This window comes from Canis lupus, chromosome 19, assembly GCF_011100685.1.
Source record: "Canis lupus familiaris isolate Mischka breed German Shepherd chromosome 19, alternate assembly UU_Cfam_GSD_1.0, whole genome shotgun sequence".
NCBI classification, from domain to species: Eukaryota; Metazoa; Chordata; class Mammalia; order Carnivora; family Canidae; genus Canis; species Canis lupus.
The window spans coordinates 31236908-31253104 of NC_049240.1; the positions used below are offsets into that span (position 1 = coordinate 31236908).

At 37.5% G+C, this 16197-nt stretch overlaps 1 protein-coding gene across 3 annotated transcripts in view; it reads right to left on the bottom strand.

Annotated features, from left to right (window-relative positions):
• Nucleotides 1–588: 588 nt before the first annotated feature.
• RALB (RAS like proto-oncogene B) overlaps nucleotides 589–16197 on the bottom strand; it is a 48083-nt gene continuing 32474 nt past the window's right edge. For all 3 annotated transcript variants that reach the window (XM_038564924.1, XM_038564926.1, XM_038564925.1), the window contains 3 exons: nucleotides 12433–12641; nucleotides 8134–8311; nucleotides 589–2159 (listed from right to left, as the gene is read on the bottom strand). In XM_038564924.1, coding sequence (XP_038420852.1) covers nucleotides 2040–2159; nucleotides 8134–8311; nucleotides 12433–12641 — 507 coding nt within the window. In that variant the 3' untranslated portion in view covers nucleotides 589–2039. The remainder of the gene's footprint in view (nucleotides 2160–8133; nucleotides 8312–12432; nucleotides 12642–16197) is intronic.

Sequence of the window (16197 nt, forward strand, 5' to 3'; positions counted from 1 at the left end):
TGAATACTTTAGGAAAATAATGGTAGGCTCTTGGACACAATAGATCAACATTTAGCAAGTAACCGTGCTTCAAATTTATAAATAACATTGCATCCCTAGTTTTCTATGTGAATGAATCTCATATATATAAATTCTTTTGTTAGCAAGATGCATTTCTGACTGCTATCCAGTTTAATATAATTTTAGAAATATACTAATAGCACAAACCAAGAATAACTTCCATAGCACGAGATAATTCATACCATCTTTAATATACTTGTACATCTTCTAAATCTACCTATGACTACAACTGATATCACAAAGGTTGTTTCAAAAACTTCAAGAGTGTGACTACCTTTGAGTTTTTAAACTTTACAAAGAAAGGGTAGTCCTCTCTCCCAAAGGAAAGATGAAGTTAAAATTAATGTTTGTACTTAAATTTTACTTCCCATAGACCAGTTCAAAGGATTAACTGAAATAAAGTTTGTCTGATATCGCGGAACATCTAACAAGATCAATAATGAGTAAGTTACTGTCAGTTTCTCTAATACTTGCATTTTACATATATGACAAGAGGGGAAAAGAAAAAGGCTGAAACCCTTGAAAAAGTGTTTTTGTCTGCTTTTTTATTTTATTTAAAAAAAGACCATGATTCTTTGGGAGGTGATACAAGATTGCTTTCCAGTCAGATCATAATTTCCACAATTTCTGTAATAACTATAAATTTGAAAGGTTCCCACTCTCCCCACCCCAATTCACTTTTGGCACCTGTGTGTGAAATGTCACTTCCAAAAAATGGGGGAAAATATGCTGAATACTGGGTTTTCATCACACAGTACTCCTTTCCTGAGGAAAAATTTTCTGGTTGCTAAATTGAGAATATTGATACAAGAATGCTTAACAATATCTCATCAGTAAAAGCCTTTTTCTAACCAACTCTATGGCTGTCTCAGAAGAAAATTACATAGAAATAGCAGCCAATTCTCAGAGGTAAAAAGGCAATGGCTTATCTTATCCTTTTCCACTTCTCCTAATTTTACATTTAGAATTAGAGCAAATCTATGAGAGGTAGCAGAAGGTCTGGCACAGGCTCTGGCTTCATGATTTGAAAATACAATTTCAACTCATCACATTCTTCAGAAGAACTCATTATACTTAAAAGAAACACGCAAAGAGGCTCTCTTAACCTCTGCATGCAGAGGTTGACCAGAAGAACATACATTGGTTACCAGCAGAGAAGGATGGGCCTAACCATCTGGCAATTAGGAGATGGTGTATCCAAAGATATAGTCTTGATCTGGTTAGAAAACTGTGTCATTTGTAAAGTATATTACTCTTGAGTCTTCACTTACTCTGCTAAAAAGAAGCTTCTACACAAAAATCAGGATGCTACAGGAGAGAAATAGCTAACACAGGCTATAGTTGGCTAATATTTAAATACAAAGAATTCAACTTTCATTTTGCATATGTGTGAAGGGTTTGTGAGCTTGTTACTGACCTATTTGGCCCAATTCATATTTATTTTTATTTTTTCACTGTGCTTCAGATCCATGGGGTATTGCCAAAATACTTATCCCAAAAATCTCTGAATTTTTATTAGAGCTTAATGGATTTATTTGAATACTTCTGTTAAGCTGATAAGAGTTAGGGAGAGTCTTATCCTACTCCCTCCCCCAAACCTAATTAGACATTTTTATTTCAAAACAAAAGATGGTGATATTATAAAACTAGGGAAGGAAATAAGATGCTATGACAGTACACTTCTTTTTAGTTAACACTTATTTCTTACCTATAGCACTACGAATGTGATAAAACTTTTGGGAAGGAGAAGGGAAGAAGGAAATTCCAAAACCTCCCAACAAAGTAGCCATTCCAATGCATGGACAAGGGCTTATTTCTTCTGCCAGCCACTGATTCACAAATATTTTCCCCATTTAAAGAAGTATGTGTGAATGAGGTTGGGGAGAGCAAGAACACATCAAGGAGTCAACTATACTCTTCTCTTAATGAGCCCGCCCTATGTCCTTAGTGGCGACTGACTTCATCCGCCATCTTGGCTTTCACAGTAAGCAACATCTTTCTTTAAAACTTTTCTTGTTCTTGCTGCTTTTCTTGCCATTCTTGTCTTTGTTCTCGGACATTTTTTTGGCTCTGATTTCTCTCATTAGGTCAAAGAACACCTGGGGTGGGGAGGAAGGCATGAAAAGAATAGGGAAGAAAAAGCCATTTAATGATTTCATGAAACAATTCCACTAAGCAGGATATGTAGTTACATTTTAAAGCATAAAGCAAACTTATTTTTAGCAACCCTGTACCAAAATTTGCATCAGACTTTTTAGCATTTCCAACCAGGAGTCAAGGTTAAGAATAGGAGTGCCTGCTACCGGGTACTTTCTTTTTTTTTTTTTTTTCCACCGGGTACTTTCTTAGATACTACCAAGTAATCCTTATCATGACCTTACTAAGGTCAGAATATCATTATGTCTGACAGCTTCCCCAGCAAAACTAGCAGACTTGGAACATGGTGGGGTGGGGAGAAAAGCATAAACAAACTAAGGCTCCTGCACCAGGAAATCGGGAAATGGGGAGGAGAGATGTGCTGTCCCACACCCTCCCACGCCCATGCCCCTGCCCTATTCTCAGGAACAGCCACTGTTCCATTCCTTGTGATGTTCGCTGAAAGGAACTTTATCAAGAACTGATAGAAGTCTTGTCCTTTGAATGCCAGTGTGTTACTCAGATACAAATTATCATTTGTCACAATAGTTTGGGTTTTGCCCTCTGCTACCAGCAATCATGCCAAAGTGCTGATGATACCCAAGCAGACAAAATATGCCTCCTACAAAGAAACATTTCAGATTTCTCAGAGGGAATGACAGCATGAGACTGAGTGTAGGCTTTAATCTTTGGATGTTCGTACAAAACTACACACTCCTTTTATTTTCATAGACATACCTTCTTCTTGGTGAAAAGTAAGATCAAGCTTTCCAAGTGGGAGACTCCACATGCATTCACTACCAGCTCTGAGCCCAGAAAAGGACCCCCTTCCCCCAAAGTGACCTAAGCACTCCACCCACAAGAGCAGCAGTGAACAGCTTCAGATATTACAGCTTTTTCTTTTTGTTCTAACAGCAAAGGCAAGAAGGGAATGGAATGTGTCCAATTGAAAATGATGACGAAGTTGTTCATAGCTGATCTTATCAACAACCTCCCGTCCTTTCGTGTAAATTGTTTACAAGTGAATACAATGCTGCCAGTCATAAGTTTCTGCTGGGTCCTGTTTGGCAGGTCAAGCTGGTCCAGTAGAGGAAGGGGAGATGCAAGGTGCCCTGCAATAGCCCCAACCACCACCACCCTGTCAAAAAAAATAAAAAATAAAAAATACACACCCACGGTTCCATGCTGAGAAAGCCTTCCTGATTTTTTTTTTTTAATAAAATACATGTCTGGATTTCCTGCATGTTCCTACATGTAGGAAACAATTTGATAGAAAGAAAGAGATTTGGAATAGCACAGGAATAAATATAAGAGGTGAGAAATAATATGAAGAAAAAATACTTAACAAGTGAACATGTTTCACCTCTCAGACAGATTTATATTGTAGATGCTGCCAAAGTGCTTCTAAAGTGAACGAGTTCCGAGGAGAAATAATGACAGACACCACAGAAATACAATGAATTATAAGAAAATATTTAAAAACGATATACCAACAAATTGGACAACCTGGAAGAAATGAATAAATTCCTAGAAACATACAATATCCCAAAATAGAATCAGGAAAAAAAAAACAAAATTTGAACAGACTGATTACTAGTAATAAAATTGATTACTAGTAATAAAATTGAATTCGTAATCAAAAAACTCCCAATAAATGAAAGTCAGGGACCAGATGGCTTCACAGGTGAATTGCACCTAACATTAAAGAAGAGTTAATACCTATTCTTCTCTAACTAGTCCAAAAAAAGAAAATAAAGAAAAGGAAGGAACACTTCCAAATCCATTCTGTGAGGTCAATGTTTCCCTGATACAAAACCAGACAAAGAAACCACAAAAAAAAGGAAACTACAGGGGACCCTGGGTGGCTCAGTCAGTTAAGCATCCGACTCCTGATTTCAGCCCAGGTCATGATCTCAGGGTCATGAGACTGAGCCCTGCATTAGACTCCATGCTCAGTGGGGAGTCTGCTTGAGGTTCTCTCTCTGCCCTTCACCCCCCATACCCTCTACCTCTCAGATAAATGATAAATAAATCTTAAAAAGAAGAGTATAGGCCAATATCTCTGATAAACACAGGTGCAAAAATCCTCAACAAAATATCAGCAAACTGAATTCGACAACACATTCCAAGGATCATTCACCACAGTCAAGTGGGACTTATTCTAGAGATGCAAAGTGGTTCAATATTTGCAAATCAATCATCACATTAAAAAGAGAAAGGAGGGCAGCCCCGGTGGCTCAGCGGTTTAGCGCCACCTTCAGCCCAGGGTGGGATCCTGGAGACCCGGGATCGAGTCCCACGTCGGGCTCCCTGCATGGAGCCTGCTTCTCCATCTGCCTGTGTCTCTGCCTCTCTCTCTCTCTCTCTCTCTCTCTGTTTCTCATGAATAAATAAATAAAATCTTAAAAAAATAATAATAATAAAAAGAGAAAGGATAAAACCCACATGATCATTTCAATAGATCCAGAAAAAGCATGTGACAAAACACAACATCTGTTCATGATAAAAATTCCCAACAGAGTGGATTTAGAGACAACATACCTCAACATAATAAAGGTCATATCTGAAAAACTCACAGCTAACATCATACTCAATGGTGTAAAAATGAGAGCTTTTCCTTTATGATCAGAAACAAGAATGTCCACTCTTACCACTTCTATTCAAAATAGTACTGGAAATCCTAGCCACAGCAATCAGATAAGAAAATGAAACAAAAGGCATACAAATTTAAAAAGAAGAAGTAAAACTGTCACTATTTGCAGGTGACATGATACAATATACAGAAAACCCTAAAGATACCACAAAAAAACCTATTAAAATGGATAAATAAATTCAGTAAAGTTATAGGATACAAAATTAATACTCAAATTTGTTCTGCTTCTATACACCAAAATTGAAGTAGCAGAAAGAAGAATTAAGAAAATAATCCCATTTACAATTACACCAAAAAGAATAAAATACCTGGAAATAAGTTTTACCAGGAGATAAAAGACCTACACTCTGAGAACTATAATACATTGATAAAAGAAATTGAAAATGACATAAACAAATATAGATATTTCATGCTCATAGACTGGAAGAATATTATTAAAATGTCCATACTTCCCAAAGCCATCTACATATTCAGTACAATCCCTATCAAAATACCAATAGTATTTTTCACAGAACTAGAACAAATAATCCTCAAATTTGTATAGAACCACAAAAGACTCTGAATAGCCAAATCAATCCTGAGAAAGAATAATAAAGCTGGAAGTATCATAATCCCAGATATCAAGATATACTTCCAAAACTTTAGTAATCCAAACAGTGTGGTCTTGGCTCAAAAGCAGACATATAGATCAATGGAACAGGACAGAAGGCACAGAAATAAACCCATGATTATATGGTCAATTAATCTAAGACAAAGAAGACAAGAATATATAATGGAGAAAAAACAGTCTTTTTAATAAATGGTGTTGGGAAAACTAGACAGCCACATGCAAAAGAATGAAACTGGACTACTTTCTTAGACCACATACAAAAATAAACTCGAAATAGACTAAAGATCTAAATGTGAGACCTGAAACCATAAAACTCATAAAAGAAAAAACATAGGCACAAGCACCAAGTTTTGTATGGAAGTGCTGAATAACTATATTGTACATACACACCCTGAAGCTAATATTGCACTGTATGTTAACTATACTGGAATTTAAATTAAAGCTTGAGAAAAAAAGAAAATATAGGCAGTAATTTCTTGGACATCAGCCTTAGCAACATATTTGTGGATCTATCTCCTCAGAAAAGGGAAACAAAAGCAAAAATAAACTATTGGTAGTACACCAAAAGAAAAAGCTTTTGAATAGGTAAGGAAACCATCAACAAAAGAAAAAACAACCAATAAATGGGAGAAGATATTTGTAAATCATAAATTTGATAAGGGGTTAATGTCCAAAATATATAAAGAATGTACAAAACTCAACACCTAAAAACCAAATAATCTCATTAAAAATGCACAGAGGACCTGAATAAACATTTTTCCAAAGAAGACCTACAGAAGGCCACAGGCACATGAAAAGACACATCACTCATCCTCAGGGAAATGTAGATCAAAACCACATGAGGGATCACCTCTCACACCTGTCAGGCCAATAACAAGACAAGAAAATAAGTGTTAGCAAGGATATGGAGAAAAGGGAACACTTGTGCACTATGGATAGAAATGTAAAATGGTGCAGCCACTATGGAAAACAGTATGGAGGTCCCTCAAAAACTTAAAAACAGAACTACCATATGATCCAGTAATTGCACTACTGGGTATTTATCCAAAGAAAATGAAAACACTAATTCAAAAATATATACGCACCCTGATGTTTATAGAAGCATGATTTACAAGAGCCAAATTACAGAAGCAACACAGGTGACCACTGATAGATGAATGGATAAGGAAGAAGAGGTATACATACAATGGAATATTACTCAGCCATGAAAAAAGAATGTGATCTTGACATTTGTAATGGCATGGATGGGCTTAGAGGGTGCTATACTAAGTGAAATAAGACAAGCAGAGAAAGACAAATGTCATATGATTTCACTTATATGTGGAATTTAAAAAGCAAAAGAAACAAACAAAAACAGACTCTTAAATACAGAGAACAAACTGGTGTTTGCCAAAGGGGAGGAGGGCAGGAGGATGGGTGAATTAGGTGATGGAGATTAAGAGGTACAAACTGTCAGTTATGAAATAAGTCATAGTGATGAAAAGTAGAGCATAGGGAACAGAGTCAATAATACTGTAATAACATGGTGTGATGACAGATGATGAGTACATTTATCGTAATGAGCACTAAGTAATATACAGAATTGTTAAATCAACTTGTTGTACACCCAAAATGAATATAACATTGCATGCCAATTATATTTGAATAAATATTTTTTTTTAAAAATAAAGTGAGTCCTCTCTAACACCAATATTCTAAATACCAATGTTCTTCTACCATCACTTCAGGCTAAAGCTTGGTTACAAATCTGTCCCTCTTCAGGTAATGAGTAAAGGAGAATCATTTCCCCCTAAGAAAGAGCAATGTAAGAAGCACTTTGAGGGATTCAGATGCTGCTGCTGCTGAATACAAAGCAGATAACAGCCACTGCCGGGCTGCCAAAATGAAATAGGTTTAGATGCTACAAGAGCATGGATCATGAAGTAAGAGCCAATGAACAAGGTGAAGGCAGAAGGCAAAGCCTCGTCTCTAAGGTTGTCTACTTTAACTGTGTGGCAACCACTTTGAACCTTAATTCTTTTTTAAAAAAAATACTAACAATGGCAATCACTGGTAGGTGGATTTTCAAATTGTCAATGTTCATCATTTTCAAGGTCACTCTTTCATTGGCTTCAGAGATCTGAATGAGAAAGTACGCTGGGGATGAGTAAGGGAGAGAAGAGAGGAGAGATCCCTAGAGAGTTGATCCTAAGAGCAAAAACTACTTAGAAGCTAAGTTATAAAGACAGAGCACCTTGGCTCTGCCAGTGGCCAATTAGGTGAAAAGAAGAAATCTAACTAATATCTCAATGACAGCAAAACCAAGATACACCATGTGTCTTTGGGGAATCTCCTAAGAACCTGCTGAAGAATGTGATCCTGAAGAACAGGCCACAGAAGATGAGAGCAGAGGGAAGCTACTTATGTCCATCCTACCCGGTCTGCATAAAGCCAGGGCCTCATCTTACCATACTTCCAAGGGCCATGCCAACACTAAGCATACCCACAAAGGTGCATGACTCTGAGTTGTTTTAACTCCAGGGCCAAATCCTTCCAGGGCTTCTCACTATACTGGTTGAGACATCTGGAAAAATCAGTCCTCCTCTACATTCCATAAACAGTTCCCTCAAAGCCAAACAGATGAGGCATCTACATTCTGCTGTTTCTAGGAAACACACACAGAGCACACACCTACCTTGTCCACATTAGCTCGCGTTTTAGCCGATGTCTCCACGTACTGCACACCCCACTCCTCTGCTTTAGTCCTCGCCTCTTCGATGGGCACCTGCCTCCGCTCCTCTAGGTCAGACTTGTTTCCCACGACAAGCAATGGAATTTTATCTTCTTCAGCCTTAACACGGAGGATCTGTTCCCTAAGGCACAGCATCAAAATAACCAAAACAAAACAATACAATACAGCTGAAAAAGCTTAAATAAGAACTCAATTTCACTGATGCTTCTAAAACGAAAGCCTTTTCCTAGGAAGCAGAAAAACTTGTTACACTTAGAACATGTTCCAAGGACGCACTCCGTAGATCCTGCCATAAACTAGACAAGTGTTTTCAAAGCCTGGTTCTCAGTCTGCCTATACCAGAGGGATGGGGGTACTCATCACAGATACAGATTTCTGGGTCCAACAGGAGTCCTGCAGAAGTAATGTCTGAATAGGGGCCCAGGCTTCTGCATTTCAACAGGGTCCCAAATTTATGCTTAGGCATTGAAAAATTTTTAACAAAAAGAACAACTTGGGAACCGCTGAAATAAAAACAAGCTAAGAGGAGTATCTTCATACATATAAAATGCTTATTAATTCCCTGTAAAAAAAAATGGTATGATTTCTTTGTGAGAGTAACAGCTATGAAGTCAATGTTTTTCATAATGAAGGTAGTGGTCTATTAGATCATGAAATGAGTTTAATGAGTCACAACCAGTAATTTTTTTCCTCAATGAAACAATATTATAGAACAGAAACTCAGAGGGAATCTTGAGTATTACATCAAGTATGGTTTTGTGAAACTTCTGTTTCGATTCTAACTGTATGTGTATATGTAGCTGCTCCCCCAAAGACAGGTTCCATTTGGATACAGTAAATGTTACAGCCAACAGAATGGAGTCAGTTATGTTGGGGTGTGTATTTTAATGCATATTATATTTCTACTACAAAGTGAAAAAAAAGAAAGAAAATAATGCACATTAAATTTTACCTCTACTAAAACTATCAGCTATCTAAAATGATTAATCTAGGGGCACCTGGGTGGCTCAGTGGTTGAGCATCTGCCTTCAGTTCGGGTTGTAATCCTGGGGGTCCTGAGATAGAGTCCCATATCAGGAACCCTGCAGGGAGCCTGCTTCTCCCTCTACCTCTGTCTCTGCCCCTATCTGTGTGTCTCATGAATAAATAAAACCTTTTCAATAAATAAATAAAATTATTAATCAAAATCCAGCATTAAAAAAATTAAACAGGGATCCCTGGGTGGCGCAGTGGTTTGGCGCCTGCCTTTGGCCCAGGGCGCGATCCTGGAGACCCGGGATCGAATCCCACATAGGGCTCCCGGTGCATAGAGCCTGCTTCTCCCTCTGCCTATGTCTCTGCCTCTCTCTCTCTCTGTGACTATCATAAATAAATAAAAATTTAAAAAAAAAATTAAACATTCCATTGTCATTCTTTTGGTCCAGTAAAAACACTTCTACTTTCTAAAATACTCCAAGAAGAGACTCCTTCAAAAGCATATTTTATGGAGCTCTGCATTGATTTTTATATGACATAGGGTAATATTTCATAATAAAAATATATTATATAATTACAAGTTTTCCATTAGAGTCAATTTAAGTATCAGATATCAAATGTTCTAAGAAAAATGAAAAAAAAGAAAAGTAGATGCTTGAAAATTGCCTTTTAACAGCTTTGCTATAGGTTACATTTCAACAGAGGTCAAAGAACATACTAAACTTAGAAGTTATATGATCAACACAACTATGAACGAGAAAAACTAATAGCTCTCTGGTTTATTAGTCATGCAGACGTTTGTAACATTACCTCATTAATAAACATATTCAATCAAAAATGGGAGTATCGAGTCTGGTCTCTTCTTACAAACCTATTTTTCTAGCTTATTGAATATCATCCAGGGAAATTTTCAAGGAAGATAGAGCATATTAACGTTTTATGTTGGGACCTTCCCATAGATTAGAAATGCTACGTTTGAAAACTGCAAACAGGCATATGGTGAGTTTAACTGCAAAGGCTCAGATACTGTGCCTCCACTCTTTGTTTCCGATGCCTTGAGAAACCTGGACAGACCTGTGACTTTTATCTGAATCTCCAGAGTTCAAGTCAGAAGTAACTTGCCCAACCTTTTTTTTTTTTTTTTTTTTTGGTAGTCATCTGTCCTTTTATTTCTAAGGATCCCTGTTCTCACATAATGACTGACACCCATCTCTCAAGATGAGATGAGACTCTGCTTGGAATCTCTGAGAATGCATGAATGTTGTCTGTGTGTGTATGATGGCGTGGGGGGACAGGACGAGGGCTGCATTGTCTATTCTCTTGTCTGGACTCTTCCACTGCCCATCATTTCCCTTCTTGGCGAGTCATGGGGTAATGGGAAGTCAAAAGGTACAAGATATGCAAGAAAATAAGGAAGTGTGTGCATCTGTCTTGTTTTATCCTGAAGGACAGAGAAAATAGGATTATGTAGCTACAAACACAATTATGAATATAGGGGCTATTCCCACAGAGAGAAAAATCAAGGTGTATTGGGAAAGTCTGAAAAATTAATAGGACTGCTCATAAGAGTCGTGATCATGTAACTGATCACCACAACACACACACTTTAGTACCAGAGAATTTAGGTGTTCCACCTCTGAAGACTTGACACTATGCAGCATAGCAACAGAGCGCTACTTTGTTTACCTCCCATTCACTCTGCTGGTTTAGCTGGGTTCACCCATTGAGGCCTCCCGGGCTCACTGATGCTTCTTTCCCAATATTTAGTTTCCCCATTTTGATCTTTGGCTAATCCTTTAATTTCTGACCAAAACTTGCTAAAGAATGGGGGGGGGGGGGGGGAGTTTCTTTTCTCCCCTTCTTAGTTCCCTATTAGACTCTAAATCTGGTTCTTAAAATCAAAAGTCCTCTGGATATAAGGAGAGTAGATGAAAAAAATACAGTTGTGTAAGAGAAACACAAAGCATAGGAGGCAAGGAGAAAGACGCCCTTCTGGTTAGAATTCCTAAGGATTATGCCTAACAGCTCACATTTCCTTATGACAAAATGAACTTCCGGTAACTTTAACTACTGCATTTAGGGCCGCCTGCTGGCTCAGCGGGGAGCCTCTGCCTTAGGCTCAGGGCGTGATCCTGGGGACCTGGGATAGAGTCCCATATCAGGCTCCCTGCGTGGAGCCTGATCTTGCTTCTCCCTCTGCCTGTGTCTCTGCCTCTCTCTCTGGGTCTCTCATGAATAAATAAATAAAATCTAAAAGAAAAAAGCTACTGCATTTAAAATGAATTGCAGCAGTTAATATTCCACCACACAAGCACCAGGTGCTCACAGTGTGAGAAGGCACGGGGCCACCATACAATGCAGTGGCCATGCAGCCTGCCCCGAAGAGTTTACAGCTTAGAGCCTCACTTCATCTCATCAACTAACAAGTGCAGTTTCAGACAGACAGAATCTCCAATGTTAAGTAAAGTTGCCCAGGGTCACAAAACTGCTAAGGGGCAGGGGATGGATTCAAAGCCAGATCTGTCTGATTCTAAGGCTGGGCCCTTTCCATTCGCCTCTGTTAACAGTCCTTACGGTAGCAGCAAATGGTCACTCGGACACACATCTTTCACTCTCCTGACAATGTTTCATCAACCTCAAAATAGATAAAAATTATTATTTTTCTGCAAAAGTATAAAAAAGATAAAAATGGTTGAGGTGCCTGGGTGGCTCAGTTGGTTAAGTGTCTGACTCTTGATTTCAGCTCAGGTCATGATCTCAGGGCCCTGGAATCAAGCTCCACATTGGGCTCCGAGCTCAGTGGGGAGTCTGCTTAAGATTCTCTCTCTCCTTCTCCCTCTGCCCTACCCCTGCTCGTTGCTCTCTCTCTTTCTGTTTCACTCTCTCTCTCTCCTTCAAATAAATAAATAAAATCTTTGGAGAAAAATAAAGATATACTTTTATTAGTGAACTCCTCAATCACTGTCCCTTAGGATTTATATGAAAACAAAATTATAGATCCCTGAGAATATGGAATGGCTTCATCCTCTCTAGGGACAACAGATTCTTAAGATAATTTATATTCAGAAATTATAAAAACAGGGAAGCCCAAAGAGATTATAACAAATGGTGGACTATCATGTGCCAAGATTCAAAAAGCCGCAGAAAATTCTCCTTAATAGCAAGCTCAACCCTCTACTACTGTGCTCACCCCCAAAGTCCTGCCAAGCCAAAAAAGAGAGGCAAAAAGCCTCCCAGAATCTGGAGGCTATTTCACTTCAAACATACCTGAATTCAGCAGTTGCTGTAAACGATTCATGTTCTGTGATTGAGAACACGAGGAGGAAGCCTTCCCCACTGCGGAAGTAGTTGTCTCGAATGGCTGCATAGTCCTCTTGTCCAGCCGTGTCCAGAATATCTATCTGGACTTCTTCTCCATCAAGAACCACTTTCTTCCTGTAACTGTCAGCTTTGGTAGGTTCATAGTCTTCTACAAACTGAGGAAGTAAACAACACGATCAGTAATTAACAAAGTTTTAAGGGAAAAAACATCTGCCAAAAAAATACATTTCAATATATGGGCACTTGGCCTACAATCAACTGAGTATTTATTGGGTGCCTATCATTATCACACTATGTACAAAGCACTATGAAATAAAAATAACTCCTTATATAACACTTCTGTTCTTTATTGCTCTCAGCTCTACCACTTTTTATTTATTTTGCTTTTAAACAAGAGCAGATATTCCCATTTTGTAGATGAGGAGACCAAGCACAGGGCAGAAGGAACACTTGGCATTATTATTCTCAGGATAAAATTACAGTAACAAACACTGGCAAGAGTGAGAAGCAGAAGCTCTTATATATAATCAACAGAAGTATAAAACTCATCTGAAAAGTAATTTGGCAAAAGAAACTAGGAAGATTAAATATACACATAATGAAATATAAAAATAAACCCATCAAGCACCAGAAGAAAACATGGGTGAAATCCTTTTATTACCTTGAAGTAGGGAAGGCCTTTTTAACTATGACTCAAACTCCAGAAGCCATGTAAGAAAAAATTGATAAATTAGACTACATAAAAAACTTTTAAAACTTCCATATGGCACAACACACTATAAAGAAAGACAAATGACAAACAGGGAAAAAGTATTTGAACCCACATCACAAAGAGCTATATTTAAACAGTTCCTAGAAACAGGGAGAAAAAAAAGATCAACAATCCAATGGGGAAAAAGTGGCAACAGACATAAACAATTCACAGAAAAATAAATACATATCATGTTAAACACACGAAAAGATGTTCATCCTCACTGAATATAGAGAATGGAAATTGTTAACTACATGGAAATAGCATTTTTCACCTACCAGACTCGCAAAAACCCCAATGTTGGACAACACACTCTGGGGAAATGGGCCCTCTTGTACATGGCTGGTGGGAGTAGAGAACAGTGCAGTCTTTATGGAGATGAACAGAGCAAGACCTAAGAGCACTGGAGAAGCACTCATCCTCGGTCCCAGCCACTCTGCTTCTAGGGATCTAATCTACAGCAACATACAAGGTGATCCCTGTGGCACTGTGACAGCAAACAATTAATAACCACCCAAACGTCCAGCAGCAGGCACCCACCAATGGAACACTATGCAGTTATAAAAAATGACAAAGAGAACTATGTACAGATACATAATAAAGATCTCCAGATTATAAGTCTACCTTTTGCACAAGTGGGGAGAATAAGGAAGAAATGTGTGTGTGTATAGTTTGTTATATATATATATTATATATATATACATATATACATATATATATATATCTTAACATATATGTATATGCCTACGTACCTATGTTTATATGTATGTATATATTTGCCAAAAAGATACTCTGAAAAGAAATAAAACAAACAAACTTAAAAGTTGTGAAACATGGGATGCCTGGGTGGCTCAGTGGTTGAGCAACTGCCTTTGGCTCAGGTCATGATCCCAGGGTTCTGGTATCAAGTCCCACATAGGGCTCCCCACAGGGAGCCTGCTTCTCCCTCTGCCTATGTCTTTGCCTGTGTCTCTCATGAATAAATAAATAAATAATCTTTAAAAAAGAATACTTTAAAATTAAATCAGTGCTGGTTTAGGCAGATATCCACATGCAGAAGAATGAAGTTAGACCCGTACTTCACATCACATACAAAAATTAACTCAAAATGGATTAAGACCAAAATGTAAGAGCTAAAACCACAAACTCTAAGAAGAAAACACAGGTGTAAGTCTTTATGACCTGAGATTTGGCAATACATCCTTAGGACCTCAAAAGCACAAGCAACAACAACAAGAAATAAACTGGACTTCATCAAAATGTAAAACTGTCATGCTTCAAAGGATACCATCAAGAAAGTGAAAAGATAACCCATAAAATGAGAGAAAATATTTGTGTATCATCTAAGAAGGAACTTGTATTACAAATACATAAGACACTTAAAATTGAACAATAAAATAGCTCAATTTAAAAATAGACTAAGGACTGGAATAAACATTTCTCCGAAGAAAACACACAAATGGCCAATAACCCAATATCATCAGTCATCAGAGAAATGCAAATCAGAACCCCAATGAAATACTACTTCATACATACCTAGGATGTATAATCAAAAAGAAACAATGACAAGTGTTGGCAAGGGTATGGAGAAACTAGAACCCTCATACATTGCTTGCAGGATTATAAAATGGTGCAGCTGCTATGGAAAACAGTTTTGCAGTTCCCAAGAAGTTATACGTACAGTTACCATAAGACCTAGCAAGTTTCATGCCTCAATATATTCAGGCAAGAGAATTTAAGACATAGGTCTATAAAAATTTATACACAAATGTTCATGGTGACATTATTCAAAATAGCCAAAAAGAAGAAAGAATCCAAATGTCCATCAATGTATGAATGGATAAACAAAATATAGCATACCCAGACAATGGAATATTACTCCGTGATAAAAAGGAATGAAGTACTGCGATGCCTGGGTGGTTCAGTAGGTTAAGCATGCAACGCTTGATTTCAGCTCAGGTCATGATCCTAGCATCATGAGATCGAGCCCCACATTGGGCTCTGTGCTGGGTGTATAACCTGCTTAGGATTCTCTCTCTCTCACTCCCTCCACTCCTCTCTCTAAAATAAATAAATAAAAAAATAATAATAAATAAAATAAAATAAATAAATAAATAAATAAGGATCTTTTTTTCAAAAAAAAAAAAAGAACAAAGTACTGATACAAGTTACAACATGGTGAGCTTTCAAAACATTATGCTAAGTGAAAGAAACCAGATATAAAGACCACATATGATATGATTCCAATTATATGAAATGTCTAGATAGGCAAATCCATAAAAACAGAAAGTGGTTGTCAGGAACCAGAAGTGGAAGCAGGGGAGGCAATAATGAGGAAAAATTGCTTATATGTAGGGAGTTTTCCCTTTTGAGAAAATTCTTCTAAAATTATATAATGGTGATGATTGCATATCTGTGTGAATACACTAAAAAGTCATTGAATTGTACATTTGAAAAGGGTGAATATCATGGTATGTGAATTATATCTTAATATATTGTAATTTAAATTTTTAAAAATTTAAAAATTGAACTGAGATTATCAGTTTGAACTTATGGGCCCTCTGAAGAATACCCTTAAAAAAAGCCTCATGCTAGGGCACCTGGGTGGCTCAGTGGGTTAAGCATTCAACTACTGATTTAGGCTCAGGTCATGATCTCAAGATTGTGAGATCCAGCCCCACATGGGCCTCTGCAGTCAGCAGGGAGTCTGCTTCTCTCCATCTACCACCTCTCTCTCCCCTCTCCCTCAGCCCCTCTCACCACTCATGCACACCTTCTAAAATAAACTTTTTTTAAAAAGAGCCTCATGCTGCCGATTGAGAGCTAATGGTTCAGATTATTTTAAATTTCAAAATAAAAAAAAATGAAAAGAATTTTATATTAGGTTCTTACATTTGTATTAATAGTTGTATTAAAATACACCATATGTGAAAATTGACCTATGCTTCACACAGTGTCCT